At 38.9% G+C, this 15,773-nt stretch overlaps 1 protein-coding gene across 2 annotated transcripts; it reads right to left on the bottom strand.

Annotated features, from left to right (window-relative positions):
* Positions 1-178: 178 nt before the first annotated feature.
* On the bottom strand, positions 179-15,362 carry LOC113020531 (interleukin-18 receptor accessory protein-like). Of its 2 annotated transcripts, none has more exons than XM_026164568.1 (12): positions 15,144-15,362; positions 14,812-15,004; positions 13,031-13,181; positions 12,781-12,949; positions 6,310-6,372; positions 6,051-6,162; positions 5,804-5,964; positions 5,267-5,404; positions 4,924-5,031; positions 4,705-4,845; positions 4,514-4,629; positions 179-601 (listed from the first exon to the last, which is right to left on the bottom strand). In XM_026164568.1, the coding sequence occupies exons 1-12, from the start codon at positions 15,223-15,225 to the stop codon at positions 377-379; spliced, it is 1,659 nt and encodes a 552-aa protein (XP_026020353.1). In that variant the 5' UTR covers positions 15,226-15,362; the 3' UTR covers positions 179-376. The 2 variants fall into 2 exon arrangements, with proteins under 2 accessions (XP_026020353.1, XP_026020362.1); XM_026164577.1 differs by having other exon boundaries at positions 179-529.
* Positions 15,363-15,773: the final 411 nt, after the last annotated feature.

Genomic DNA, 15,773 nt, shown 5'->3' with positions numbered 1-15,773 from the left:
TTTTTCCCTCCCAAAATGTTAAAATGATAGCTATGAATCTACATCTGTGTCATGGAAATTTCCTTAACGTGTGTTTTTGTTCTGACCTTGAGAATCAAAATACATTATTAAAGCCAGGAAGAATTAATTTTTTTATTGCAGACACTCAGAAAATAAATATGAATGATAAATTGTGAGCTCTATATAAGAAAAATAAGTACAAAGCAAAACCAAGGTGTTAAACAGTATTTCAAAGTTAAAAAAATACTATGCACAGTATACACATGAAAATATTTCATTTACAGTACACAGTAAATAAATATAATGTACAGTAAGAAAAGAAGAGTAACCTTATAAATTCTATAGTTTCTTCCAACACCAAAAAAAATCAGTAATGCTACCTCACTGAAACTAGCTTCACTTTGTTTTTGGGCATGGTCTTCCTTAAAGATCTCCAGAAGTTGCTGTGGGAAGGTTCCCCTGACCTCCAATCCAGGCTGGGTAGCACTCCCAAGGCCCTTTGCACAAGTGTGGGCAGGGGGGGATCAGGCTGGATAAGAGATGGCGAGGCTTTAGTGGTCCATAAAAGCAGGAGTTTTAGGACAGAGTTTTGCAGCAAAGCCTAAAAATGTGTAAAAAACCCCAAAACAAAACAATAATGATAAATAAACGATAACAATCTAATTGTTAAGAAATTATAAATATTTTCTTGTTTAAAAAAATTGCACCTTCATCGTAAAAGAAGATTCACACAGCTATTGGTTTCAATTTAAGTCACTGAAGTGATTAAATGAAACTTACAGGATTGTATTCGGGTTGTGCTTCTTGCAAAATGAAAGTTTTCCACTGGCAACTTCTACATAGTCATTATTTGCTAAACATAAGTGTGAAGTTTGGAAGGAAAATTGCATGTTTTCATAATGTGTCCAGGGAAAAAATAAAGCTTTAGAAGGTACACTTAACTGCCAAAAGTATTCAATTACCATCAAAACATTTGTTAAAATGAAGTCCACAGCCACAGGTGTATAAAACCAAGCATCTAGGCATGGAGACCGCTTCATCTTCCTCCAAGAGACCTAGAAACACTTATTCATGCCTTAATCACCTCTAGACTGGACTACTGCAACTCACTCTATTTGGGTCCTTAACACTCATCTCTCCATCGCTTGCAGTTAGTCCAAAATGATGCTGCACTTCTTTTAACAGGTGTTAGAATGCATGAACACATCATTCCAGTTTTAGCAAATTTACACTGGCTTCCTGTAAAGTATCGTATTGATTTTAAGATTCTTTTACTTACTTTTAAAGTTTTAAATAATATGGCGCCCAGTTATTTAAACAAACTCCTCAACATGTATGACCCCAAAAGAGGGCTGAGATCACCTAACCAGATGCTCTTAGCACAACCGAGGCCTTGATTGAAGCATAGAGGAGATCGGGCCTTCGTAGCAGCAGCACCCAGACTCTGGAATAATCTGCCAGTGGAGATTCGTACTTCAGAGTCTTCAGTCTTTTAAGTCGCGTCTTAAAACTCACTTTTTTACTTTGGCTTTTAATTCGAGTTCAGTTTGAGTACCTGTTTTATGTTTTTAATGTTAATTCATTGTCTTCTCATTTATCAGTATTTGTTTCTAATTTATCTATATTTGTTTCCTATTGCTTTCTCTTGTTCTTAACTGATTGTGAAGCACTTTGATTAACTGTTAGTTAACCAAAGGGTTAGTTGTTTTTAAATGTGCTATACAAATAAATTTTGAATTGAATTGAATGGAATCTGGAGCTCAGTGAACTCCAGTGCGGTACCGTGATATGATGTGTATAAGAATGTCTTTTATTTATGTATTATTCACATTATTTTATTGTATAATGCCTTAGTGCCACTGGATTTTAGCATGTCTCACACTCAAGCAGTTAGACAGATGGTGGGGGTCTGGTAAGGAAGTTGGGGGGAAGCAGACAACTCCACAGGAAGAGTCTTTTGTGTCTTCGAGGACTCTGGGAGGTAGCAAGGGAGTGTGAACCTTAAGGTGTGAAACAGCTGTGTACTGCCTTTTGTTCCTAGAGAAGGTATTTAACTGAGAGCCATGCAAGGCTCAGAGAGGGACTCTGCTGACCGTCTGCCCCACGGTCATGCATCCTCTCCACCAAGCTTAGTTTTCTGTTCTTTGATTTGATTAAAGAATGTTAGCTACCGCTCACCACTTGTCTGCAGGCTTTATTTAATGGAAAACTTCCGCAATAAGATGATGTCACAAACAGGATGGTCCGTGTGATCGCTGAACAACGGTTCCGTGGACGGGCTGATCACCCCTGAGAGAAAAGGTACCGTTGGGGGTGTCCAAATTCATGGGCTGCATTTGTAGGCCGATTACGCCACAGCGATGCGACAAAGGCTGCCCAAATTCGTAGACTCCTCCGAATGCAGACAAATGCGTCCTCCTTTTCCACGAATTTTAAGGATGGGTCGGGTGTGTCCTTTATGGCCCACCATATCGCAGAATTCATAGCGTGGATCAGCCAATTCCAGTTTTCAACAATAGCGGCCGCTACTAAGTTTTTAATATTACTCTTATTACTCTTTCTGGGTCACAAAATAAACTTTTAACATATTTTCAGGGGAGAACGTAGCTGTGTAAACTTCAAATATCTACAAAGCTGTTGAAGCAAGTAAGGTGGCCAATTTTTGTATGCGATTGCAGAAGAGATTTAAAACTGTGACCTAGAAGTGTGATTGTGAGAGTCGTTTTTGCCACAGGTTATCCCGGGGGGATCAGTAATCAATGAATTTTAACCTGTCTTACATGTAACAGTCCATCTGGTCTGATTACTACTAGAGATGGACCGATCCGATATTACGTATCGGTATCGGTCCGATACTGACTTAAATTACTGGATCGGATATCGGAGAGAAATTAAAAATGTAATCCGATCCGAAGTATCACAAAATCACCTCACAAAACGCGCTGATTGGCGTAACCCAGCTCTGCGCATCGGAGCAGTATGTGTCACGTGATAGAGCGGCTGTTGTCTGCCAGACCTGTCGGTGGTCTGTTGGAGCATTTGGAGCCTCGCTACATGCTTCCTAACCGCGGCATTTCATCTTGGCGAAAACTATCCCAGAGAAGTAAAGCAAGTGTGTAAGTTCACCCCTGAATGTTTGCATAGTATTTCCACGTTAAGCTTAACAACTGATATATGGATCCACAGCTGGACTGGCCATCGGAGTTCCATATTGAGGTGAAAAGGAAGCGATTTGTCCCATACTTCAGCTAGAATTAAAAAATAGACACAAAGCTGGAGTTATTCTGTCTTTGCTGTGCAGTTGCATCTTCTTCTCTCATTCACTCCCCCTTCCTCTCCTGTTATTACTTCAAACATGAAACTGATCAATGATCAGCTGATCGGCTTTTCTGCAGCAAGTCCCGTCTTTCAGCTTGATCAGCTGTTGTTAGAATGTATTTAATATCACTTTCTAGTATCAGCTGAGGTTTGCTGGAGCCACGGCTGTAAAAGCTGCTGGTCATGATATCCGTTTGGATATGTGGTGAGAGGGAAACATGAAGATGAAACCAGGAGATGTCTTTACTGAATCATCAGAGCTGAACAGGTGATGGAGAAACAGGTTTACCTTTTAGGTGACATGAATGAGTTGAAGGGAAGTTATGAACTGTTTCTGAGAGATAACACCAGGATCCTTTTTTAGGTAGCTGACGGCTGGTAACTGTGCAGGGGCGGGTCTAGCAAAGTGTTGCCAGGGGGCCAGGTAGGGCATTAACAGGGAGAGGGGGGCACAAAGAAATACTTTTCTTTGTTATGTCATTTGTTAAAAACTTTGAACAAATAATTATCTGAATCTTACAACAAAAGTGGTCATCTGATTAAATGTATAGAAATCCATTATTGTATATAGTAACTAATAAGTGTAATATACACCCTAGTAAGCTATAGTACGTTTTCCTTTGGGAAGGTACCATCTGTGCAGTCTGCAATTCTGTTGAAGAAAGATGTTGAATCTCTTTAAATATTGTAGAAAAATAATTGATTTCTGTGCATTTGTTTTACACATGCATTAAATTAAAGTTGATTACATCGATTAAGAGCGGGGGGTGGTTCCCTAATATTTTTGCTGGGAGTTGGCAACCCTATTAGTTAGGTAGGTAAGTACTCTATAAAATACCAGAATAGGGAGGATGGTGTAGGTTTAAATTTATTAGATTGATCAGTATTGCTGAACTATAAAATGTTTTGGGTGGAGTGTATTTTTTGCATACAGGTATAACAGAATAGCTTTAGTCCCTTGTTTTTTTAAAACTTGAGTATGAACTTCTGCAAAATGCAGCAAGATATTTATTAAAAACTGTTTTATTGATTACAAAATGCGCTGTATCGGATTCATATCGGTATTGGCAGATATCCAAATTTATGATATCGGAATCGGTATTGGAAAAAAAAAGGTGATATCGTGCCATCTCTAATTACTACAGAAACTATACAAAACAAGAACAAGTTCTGCTTTGTGAGTATGTAATCCTACCTGAACTCCTGATTCCAGTTCAAACACAGCATTACTGTTGGTGAAGTAGTCATCTGACAGGACACAGATAAGCATTTGGCTTTTCTTTAATGCAAGAACCACGTCATTTGTGTATGCTGTAGAGAAAAAAGAAATTAGGAACCCTTTTGGGAAACATCTCTCACACAGACACAGATATATGATCTTTTAACCTCCTCCAGGAATCACATCCCTCTCCAGTAGACAGAGGCGATACCCCCACTGGTCCTCTAACACTTGGGGCAGCAGCACCTCTAGTGGCTTTTTGGTAGCTTTAACTTCCTCGTTAAGTAGGTCGGTGATACACAGGTCTCCTGTCAACAAAAGAAACTGTTACTTTATGTTTTTTAAAAATGTAATAGGGTGAAAAAAGAATCCTTGCTTTGGCTTACCTTCCTCATCATTAAGAGGTGATCTGGAGGAAATGATCTCACCTCCCAACACTTCTTCTGATGCAGGGCTCCACACATACGACAGAAACACATCAAACTCTTTCTCATCTGGTAGAGGTGTCAAGTTGCGAAAGACAGCGTGAGAAAAAAAATACATATGATAACAGTCTTTCTTTGTGGAGACAAAACAATATATTGACTGCCACTACTACAAAAAGTGACTATTTTAAAGCATTGACACAGCGTTTCAGTTAGCCTATGGATTTAATGCCCATCCTGAAGTAATGCCATGTCCTATAAAGAGGAGAGACAGGTGTGCCAGTCTATGTGCATCTGCATTAACCTCCATTGTGTTTTCCATTTTTAAAGTAGCATCTGTAGATGAGCTGTATCTCCAGCCATTTTACACGCACGATGATTATCAGCCCACCCACCGGCAGGAAGGCTGTAACTAGATACCCAACCAGTGATGGCCATTGCACTGCAAGAAGAAAAAAGCAACAACAAAAGAACAACTTTTAGATTGTATTACGTCTTCAAAGCAGGAGTGACCGACATGGGAAGCTGGATGGGTAGAAGCTGGAAGACAAAACTGAAACAGTTTAACTACACATTAAGCAGACACAGAGCAACCCTCGCGTGCTTTAAGAATTTTGTTTGTGATGAATATGAGTTAAATAGCTTTCTCTTTAGCTTTAGATTGGATTTCATCACATTTTTTGCTTGTTTGGTGATTAGTTTTTTTGTTTTTTTTTTGCAAAAATATTGTCTATTGCAGCAGACCACAACAGTGACTAAAGCACAGTGGTATAACAGTGTTATTACAAATATAGTCTGACTAAAACATGAACACATGAAGTAACAATAAGAACATTATTACCTTTAATTTTCCTTTTCAGCTTGATTGTGGCGCTGATGTTTCCAAATGTATTACTGGCGATGCAGGTGTACGTGTACGTCAAGTGATGTGGTGTCACCTCATTTATCGTAGCTACCTGTATGACCTCGTACTCTTGCGTGTACTTTTTCAAAGACTTCTGTCTGCATTACAGAAATGATGTTGAGAGCTTTGCATGCTACATGAATGGATTTTATAACATTAGTAGTAAGGGACTGATGCGACTTACTTACTGTCTAGTAGAGTCATGTTACCATCATTATTCATGTACCACTCTATCTTTGGTGAAAAATTTAGTTCAAAAGGAAAAAGTGCCTTACATAAGAATGTGTAAGGCTGGCCTAAATTGAGTGGAGGAGAAAAAAAGCCATTAAAAGCAGGTCACTAGAAGTGACACAAACAACTAATGGGCTGCTTGATTTTGTGTGTTCACTTCCTGTACATGTTTTTCTTTAAAATAAGTTTTTCAGAATGATGTAACTAATCACCAATTTCCACTTCCTTTGGCTCATTATCAACAGGAATCCTGGGAGGACTGCGTGATGGCGGTGCTGTGAAGGCGATTGGAAATAAAGTCAGAAATGTGTACCTAATTTACTACAGAAACAGTCATACACATATAGATCTGAGCTCTACTTTGAAACAGCCACTACAACAATTCAAATGACTCCTTGCAATCTGTGTATATCAAGACATACCGACACCTTAAAATTCAGCAAGAAACAAGCAGAAATAAGCCAAGATGCAGGCAGCTCTGTCAGGCTGATTTTTGCATCACAACACTTGTCAGCAAGCTACAGAGGGGCTCAGAGCACAGTATGTTTTAACTGTAACAGCACTAACTTATAGCTAGCTGCATACCCAGAGCTCTTTTATAAGACAAATCTACAGATAAATGAAATGTACTATCACCATATGTATTTGCATGCATTCTAAGTTGTTCTTACACAGGAAAGCAATGATAGCAACAACCACACAAACAGTTAACCACTTAACCACCTACTGTGGGTTAGGCCCTGTGGTATTCAGTTTCTGAGCAGCATATGAACCAAATAATATTTTTTGGTAGAGTGTGTAATGTACAAATTGAGTCTGGGATGTAAATGGTTTTCTTATAGGGCAGTGGCATTCAGGTGTCCCTTGTGTAATTGTATATTTCTTGAAATTGGATTGGAATATGGATGAAATGCCATTGCATCAGTGTAAATGAATACACTAATGACATACTGGTGAAAGAACAAATTTGTCTGACCTGACCTAGAAAAAAAATATTATTGCAATTTATAGAATCTGACTTTTCAAAAGTGTGTTAAAATGGATGCTTAAATTTGGGACATCTGTTTGACGTGCAAATGTGTAAATGAGTACGTACAGACATTAGATCTTGCAAGATATGGCCATGCTGTTTTATCCGGTAGTATGCGCTGGCCTACTTTAGTATTACTTTTTTTATCTTATTAGACTGTAGTATCAGATTTCTAATTGGCCAAACTATCTATTAAAAGCAAGTAAGAGGACGCACATAACTTTGTCTTATATACATACATACATGTGTGTATATATATATATATATATATATATATATATATATATATATATATATATATATATATATATATATATGTAAATCTTTTTGCATTTTTTTTGTTTGCTAGCCTTTAGTGGCACAATCTTTTGCAAGACGACTGCAATAAATAACCTAACAAAACAAAACAGAAAGATGCAAGTTGTGTAACCAATGTGTTTTCTTCCACTGAGTTACATTATGTAAGGATTATAATAAAGCATTATATTAAAATTCCCTTTTTAATAACCTTTAAGAGTGGTGCTGCAGCTGACATGAAGCATGGTATTGGAGCTTTCAGAAAAAAAAACTGTTGTGAATAAAACAATTGGTGCAACTGGTTATGAGTTTAACTTCACAGTTTAGCAATTAAACTGGGAAGCTGGAAGGATGGAAACTGTGACATTAAACTGAGCAGGGCGATAAGATAAGCTCTGTGTGTGATGTCTGCTGTTTTGCAAGTGCACTATAAGAGATCAATGTGGACACTCAAGTGTGCAATAGCAAGAGTACAACAAGATAAGACAAGACACTGTTGGGAAACAACACGCATTCGCCATCAAAATAAAAGACGTGCACCAGATAAGAAGTTGCAACGCGCATTTGCGTACATATAAAAGCCACTGTTTTTGTCTGCTAGAGTGGGATTTTCACAGGATATTCTGCACCATATCTCTGTGCGTTCATCTTTTATTTGAAGCCAGCTCACCTCCTGCAACCACTTTTCCGAGAATACGTGCTCCTTCTTACATTTATTTGGAGGTGGAGGAACACCAAAGTAATTGCTTAAAGGAGCTTGCTTCTTCGACATCTTTAAGAATTCTAAACAAATGTCTGTCCTCCTCCAGAAAATCTTATGTACGCAAACGCGCGTTGCAACTTCTTATCTGGTGTGCGTCTTGTATTTTGACAGCGAATGCGCACCTGTGGACCACTTATGTGCACCCCTGTTAATAGCTATGGATCACATAGCAATAGCAGGAATGGAATAGTGCAGTCGCTGAATGTTAATAGCTAGACTATGTATAGAGCATTAACCAGATAAAACATCTGGCAGCTATTGATGCTGTGCCAATCAGTGTTTCAGTGCAGAAATGTTTTAGTGAATAAATGAAAGCTTAAAGATGCTGGTGTTGAGGCTCATGATTTTAAGCGGAAGAATTATGGGCGAAAATGAATGTTGTGATTGGTAGCTGCACTGAGATGCGCAGAAAGGACGAGAAGTCTGTGCAACTGTGTATGTATGAATTGGACTATGTAATTTTAAATGCCCAGCAGTTAGGTGAAGATTAACAACCCTAGAGTTACAGTTAGGTCAATACCACACAACTTTTTGTAGTTTTGCTTGTTTTTTTGCCTGCTGTTCACTATTACAGTGGATTTTAAAATCAAACAGCCAAAATGCTATTGAAGTGCAGTTTCAGCTTTAATTTAAGGACTTTGACAAATGTGTTACACAAACTGTTTCGGAATTACAGCCATTGTTATACATATTCCCATACTGTTTTTTCTCATATTTGGATGCTGTTCACTGGAACTCTTAGTGTGCAGTCCAAAGAGGTGCAAATGAAGGAGGCCATCATGTTGAGTCTTAATCATGTGCCAAAAACCAGTATGGTAGATTGTAAAAAATAAAAAAATAAAAATGAATGCACTGGCCAGTTCAGCAACACCAAAACATCCTAAAGACCATTGAAGACAACTAAAGTTCTTGATCACAGAAGTTTTAACTTGGTTAAGACAAACAAACAAAAAATTAAAAAAAAACTTTCGCAACATCCAGCTAAATTAAGAACTTTGTCAAGAAGGTAGGCATATCACTGACATCTACATTCAAGAAATTGCCTCATGAATGTGCGTACAAAGAGATTACAAAAAGTCGCAATCCACCGATTGCATTTAAGAACAGGAAGGCCAAATTAGACAGGCAGAAAACTTCATGATCCAAAGCATACTGCATTATGTGTCAGAAAAGGTGGTGCAAATGGTTACGGGCATGTATGGCTGTGAGTAGAAAAGGTAATTAGTGTTTACTGATCATGTGACTGCTCGTAGAAGTAGCAGGATGAAGTGTACAGGGCTATACTCTTTCTCTGTACTCTGCTCAGGTTAAGCCAAATGATACAAAACTGATTAAACTCCACATTACAGTGCAAATGGATAATGATGGAAAGCATAGTGCAAAAACAGAGATGGGATACTATTTAAGTCAGTCAGCTGATCTGTAATCCCAACAGAGCATGCTTTGTAGTAACTGAAGAGAGAGACCCCAAACGAGCAGCACCCAAATATTATTATATTCATATTTACAAGCATCCTGTTTGTTGCGAAGAGCTCATGATTTTAAGTGGACGTAATCTTGGGCGGAAGTGATTGGACTAAGTGCAGAAAGTGTATGTATGAATTGGACTATCAACAGTCTTTGTGGATATGCACATTCTACAAACTGCCTGTGAGAAGCTGGAGACATTTCTCCTAAAAAACACAGTGCAGCTGCTCATGTTTGCATTAGGTTTAAGTTAGCATCACTGCACACATGGGTGTCAGCTCATTAGCTGAGTGGCTAAATATGTAGAAACTGTGAATATTCATCAGTTAGTTAAGAGATGCCAAGACAACCTAGAGTGCATGTGATACTAATACGGAGCCCGCACCATCTTTGGATGTCTGCCGATCACTCTTCATTCCTTGAACTGACTGAGAGACTAGAAGCTAGAGGTGCAGAGACTTTTACTGCCAGATATCTTCCAACAGCGAGTTCTTTTCCTCATCATGCTCTTCCAAGAGCATAAAGACTGCAAGTTCGGCATTATAGGGTACAATATTTTATGTATTTTTTCGTCTTTGAGTGAAGTGACCATCACGTTTTGGGCCACACTGCTCCCAAGCATCACTTCAGGCCTGCAACAAGTTTTCATTTCTGTTGGTGTTATTTTATTTTAACATATGCTGGCTTGAGTGTGTGCACAGAGAGAGTGTGGACCCCCCTTTGTGTTACTGAAGTTGAATTTGAGTTATCCAAATGACCATACCAAACATAATGAGACATTTTAAAGTAATTGTAACCCGGCATTTTACACAATTCTCTGTTTTAGTTTTCAAGATAATTTAATTCAACTCAATTGTTTCTGAAACTGGTCCGAGTCATTTTATTTCCTTAGTTACTAAGGTTGGGGCATTTGATGACTAAGTGTTACATTAGCGATTTGTAAGTGTACTAAATTTGTTACTTTTACAATACCTGCATTTGATAGTTTTAAATAGGTATCCTAGTATTTTAAAGTTCATCTAACAACACTCAAGACACTAAGTAATATTTGACATACTCTTATTGGATTAAAGTTGTTTGGTTTAAAGAACCCAAGGTGCTTACCTGGCACGGTAAGTACGGGTGGGCTACACAATGATTGCAAAGGATTTTCTTCCATATTTTTTAAAATCATCATTGTATTTAAAATTCTGTTTGGGTGCCCAGTTAGTTTTGATCCTCTTTAAATAGGGGGTTATTTATTTTTTTTAAAAAAAAAATAAATGCTGTAATTTACAGCTAATCTAAAAATATTGATTATTAAGCCCCTTGAATTAAAGCTGAAGGTCTGTATTTCAGTTTCATCTTGATTGATTTTAAAATCCACTGTGGTAGCACAAAGAAAAATGACACAAATTTGTCATCATCCCAAACAATTATGGTCCTAACTGTATGCTACTGTGTTTGCTCAAAATTGGTGGTACTTACAGGGAGTGCAGAATTATTAGGCAAGTTGTATTTTTGAGGAATAATTTTATTATTGAACAACAACCATGTTCTCAATGAACCCAAAAAACTCATTAATATCAAAGCTGAATGTTTTTGGAAGTAGTTTTTAGTTTGTTTTTAGTTTTAGCTATTTTAGGGGGATATCTGTGTGTGCAGGTGACTATTACTGTGCATAATTATTAGGCAACTTAACAAAAAACAAATATATACCCATTTCAATTATTTATTTTTACCAGTGAAACCAATATAACATCTCCACATTCACAAATACATATTTCTGACATTCAAAAACAAAACAAAAACAAATCAGCGACCAATATAGCCACCTTTCTTTGCAAGGACACTCAAAAGCCTGCCATCCATGGATTCTGTCAGTGTTTTGATCTGTTCACCATCAACATTGCGTGCAGCAGCAACCACAGCCTCCCAGACACTGTTCAGAGAGGTGTACTGTTTTCCCTCCTTGTAAATCTCACATTTGATGATGGACCACAGGTTCTCAATGGGGATCAGATCAGGTGAACAAGGTGGCCATGTCATTAGTTTTTCTTCTTTTATACCCTTTCTTGTCAGCCACGCTGTGGAGTACTTGGACGCGTGTGATGGAGCATTGTCCTGCATGAAAATCATGTTTTTCTTGAAGGATGCAGACTTCTTCCTGTACCACTGCTTGAAGAAGGTGTCTTCCAGAAACTGGCAGTAGGACTGGGAGTTGAGCTTGACTCCATCCTCAACCCGAAAAGGCCCCACAAGCTCATCTTTGATGATACCAGCCCAAACCAGTACTCCACCTCCACCTTGCTGGCGTCTGAGTTGGACTGGAGCTCTCTGCCCTTTACCAATCCAGCCACGGGCCCATCCATCTGGCCCATCAAGACTCACTCTCATGTCATCAGTCCATAAAACCTTAGAAAAATCAGTCTTGAGATATTTCTTGGTCCAGTCTTGACGTTTCAGCTTGTGTGTCTTGTTCAGTGGTGGTCGTCTTTCAGCCTTTCTTACCTTGGCCATGTCTCTGAGTATTGCACACCTTGTGCTTTTGGGCACTCCAGTGATGTTGCAGCTCTGAAATATGGCCAAACTGGTGGCAAGTGGCATCTTGGCAGCTGCACGCTTGACTTTTCTCAGTTCATGGGCAGTTATTTTGCGCCTTGGTTTTTCCACACGCTTCTTGCGACCCTGTTGACTATTTTGAATGAAACGCTTGATTGTTCGATGATCACGCTTCAGAAGCTTTGCAATTTTGAGACTGCTGCATCCCTCTGCAAGATATCTCACTATTTTTGACTTTTCTGAGCCTGTCAAGTCCTTCTTTTGACCCATTTTGCCAAAGGAAAGGACATTGCCAAATAATTATGCACACCTGATATAGGGTGTTGATGTCATTAGACCACACCCCTTCTCATTACAGAGATGCACATCACCTAATATGCTTAATTGGTAGTAGGCTTTCGAGCCTATACAGCTTGGAGTAAGACAACATGCATGAAGAGGATGATGTGGACAAAATACTCATTTGCCTAATAATTCTGCACTCCCTGTATATATATCATGAACTTTTAACCATAGTGATAATATCTTGATCATATAAGAAAACAAAAATACACATACATATGAGAACATGAAGACAGCACTTACGTATAACTATGACCTCAACCCCCGTCCTCAAAGTCCATGTCACTCCTCCCTCAATTATTTGTGTGTGACAGAAAAATACTCCATCATCCTTTTCATGGACTGGTTCGAGATATAACACCTCTCTGACTTCCCGGGACGGCCTGTGTTGGTCTGAAACCTTCTTTTTATTCTGTAAGAAAGCACACTTGTTTTGCTGTGATTTCAATGTTTAGATTGTGAAGTGGTTACTACTATCTTGTATGGAACTCACCTTGTACCAAGTGACATTTGTGTTGTTACTACAGCCGAAGCCTGGGCAGGAGATTTGACCACCAGCACACACAACCAGGATTTTAATGCTTTCATTACGCCAAAGGCATCTCATTTTCTCCACTTGCAGACGGAAGAACAGCTTGTTGCCACTGGATAGCAGCGACATGAACATGTAACAGAAATTTGTGAAGCAGCAAGTCATTTACACTCATTGAAAACAATTTATTTTGCATTTGAAGATAGATTTAAAAAAAGGTTTTAAACAAGTTTTGATTAAATTACTGCACTCAATGAACTGGGCCGCATTCAGATTTGTGAAAGGTACTATAAATGTGAAGTTTCATTGACTAATGATAACATTTAAACATCTCAGAGGTGTGATTCACACTTTGACACTTTTAAAGTGAAAACAGGTTTCGCATTCTCATGTGTATATCTGTTAGTGGCTGAGAAGAGGTGTCTTGCTGAAACACCTACGGTGAAAATGATGAGGGTGAAACCCACAGACATCTTTCTATGCTAATAAACTTCAATCTGACATAAGATGACCACTGACAGGAAAAGTGAATAACACTGATTATCACTTCATCTGTTAGTGGGTGGGATATGTTAGGGAGCAACAGTTTGTCCTCAAAATTGATGTTAAAAACAGGAAAAATGGTCAAGAGTAAGGATTTGAGTGAGTCTGGCAAGAGCCAAAGTGTGATGGCTAGACGACTGGGTTAGAGCATCTCCCAACCTGCAGCTCGTGTGGAATCACTGGTAAAACCAGCGACAGGGTCCTGGTCAGAAGAAGTCGAGTCAACAGAGGCAGTGTGATGCATTTGGATATGTTTTGCTGGGAAACATTGGATCCTGTCATCCATGTGGATGTTATTTTGACACGTACCACCTAACTAAGCAGTGTTGCAGACCATGTACACCCATCTGGGGTGGCTGTAGCTCAGGTGGCAGAGCAGGTCAGCCACTAATCAGAAGGTCGGTGGTTCGATCCCAGGCTGCATCCTGGCTGCATGCCAAATATCCTTGGGCAAGATACTAACCCCGTGTTTGCCTACTGGTGGTGGTCAGAGGGCCCGGTGGCGCCTGTGTCCGGCAGCCTCGCCTCTGTCAGCGCGCCCCAGGGCAGCTGTGGCTACAATGTAGCTTGCTATCGCCAGTGTGTGAATGTGTGTGTGAATGGGTGAATGACTGAATGTAGTGTAAAGCGCTTTGGGGTCCTATGGACTAGAAAAGCGCTATACAAATGCAGGCCATTTACCATCTGTGGGATGTGCTTGAAAAAAACAGTCCAATCATTGTAGGCCTTACCTCATAACTTACAGGACTTATATAAAGACTGTGACTAAAAAGAGAATGACAAGACAAGATCCATTAATTAAGTTGTGCAGAAAGGTGGGATGATTTGCAGTGTGATCCACTCAGAGGGAGTCATAGTTTAGATTTCTAAATTATGACTTAAAAATAAAGTTAGTAAAATAAACCAAATGTCAGACAACACTGCCAGATACCACAACCCACCTTCAGGGGTTTAGAGGAATCCATGCCCTGGTGGGTCAGGGAAGGGATTCCTTGATTAAACAGTGATTTTTAGTAACATTTGGCATTTTGTGCTATTTTTATCTGAGTCCTCGTTAGGGTCTCTATGGGCAAGAGAAACAATTACAGCAGCAAAAAACAAAAAACTGTTCCGGGGTGCAGTGTCTTTAAACATACCTAAAATAGGAACAATATATCACTGTATACAACATATCAGTACTTGAACTTAGCATTATTTACTTTGTGAAACATGAATAATTTCCAGAATGCTTAGCTTCAGCTATAAACAGTTTTCCACAGTCTAGGAATTGCTCTTCATTTCCTCCTCCTTCAGCACTGGAACTTGTACTCTTCATATCCACCATCTTTGAACAGTTACAGTATGGCATCGTAAAGTTTTGTCCCTCTGCAGCTTTGTAGTGCTTCTGAAGATCTGGACACACAGATGAGTCGTGTTGTTGTCATATTTCAATCTAAAATAGTCACTCTTCACACTTCCTCTAAAAAAAATACAACATTTTAAAACACTTCTGCTGTAATGTATGATTTACAATTTGTATTATGATAAATACCTGATTTGTTTGTTTGATGATTTGCTTCACAGTATCCCTTCAAGGAAAGGTGTAGAAAAAACAGGAAATATGCAGTTTCCATGCTGCGTCTTCGAATCTGAGAAAGCCGGTTGTTGGTGTCAGGCGTCGCAGTGATGGAGTTCTTAGTATTTCCTACGTTTCATGTTCTTTCTTCTTCTTTGGTGGAAAATCTTGCGGTTGAAGCAATTCACAGGACATATGTTGCAGCATGTGGTGTCATACAATTTCCTGTTTAGTTACACCCGAACATCATTTCACTGGAACTCACTCTAATATTTGAGTTCCTGCTACTTCTTAGCCACTTCCTGTGTGAACAGCAGAACAACATTTGTCTGTAGGCTTATATTTTACTTGTGTTTTAAGGGAAACCCTGTTTGACAGAGGTAGGGGACCCTTTCAGGATTTAGTGCAAAAAATAAATAAATACATAAATAAAGCAAACCCCAAACACAATTTTATATATATAATTACCACTGTATGATCTTTTAGAACAGATGTGTTAAGAACTACACATCATCTGTTGAAAACGGCAAAATGGTGTGATCCAGTCTCATTGTTGTTGCGCTGCTACATGCACATACAAGTTTATGATGGTATCTGCTGTGTGGT

Source organism: Astatotilapia calliptera, chromosome 1 (genome assembly GCF_900246225.1).
Source record: "Astatotilapia calliptera chromosome 1, fAstCal1.2, whole genome shotgun sequence".
In the NCBI taxonomy this organism is placed as follows: domain Eukaryota; kingdom Metazoa; phylum Chordata; class Actinopteri; order Cichliformes; family Cichlidae; genus Astatotilapia; species Astatotilapia calliptera.
Note: the sequence above shows the minus strand (reverse complement) of the source record. Positions and strands in the feature narration are given on the sequence as shown.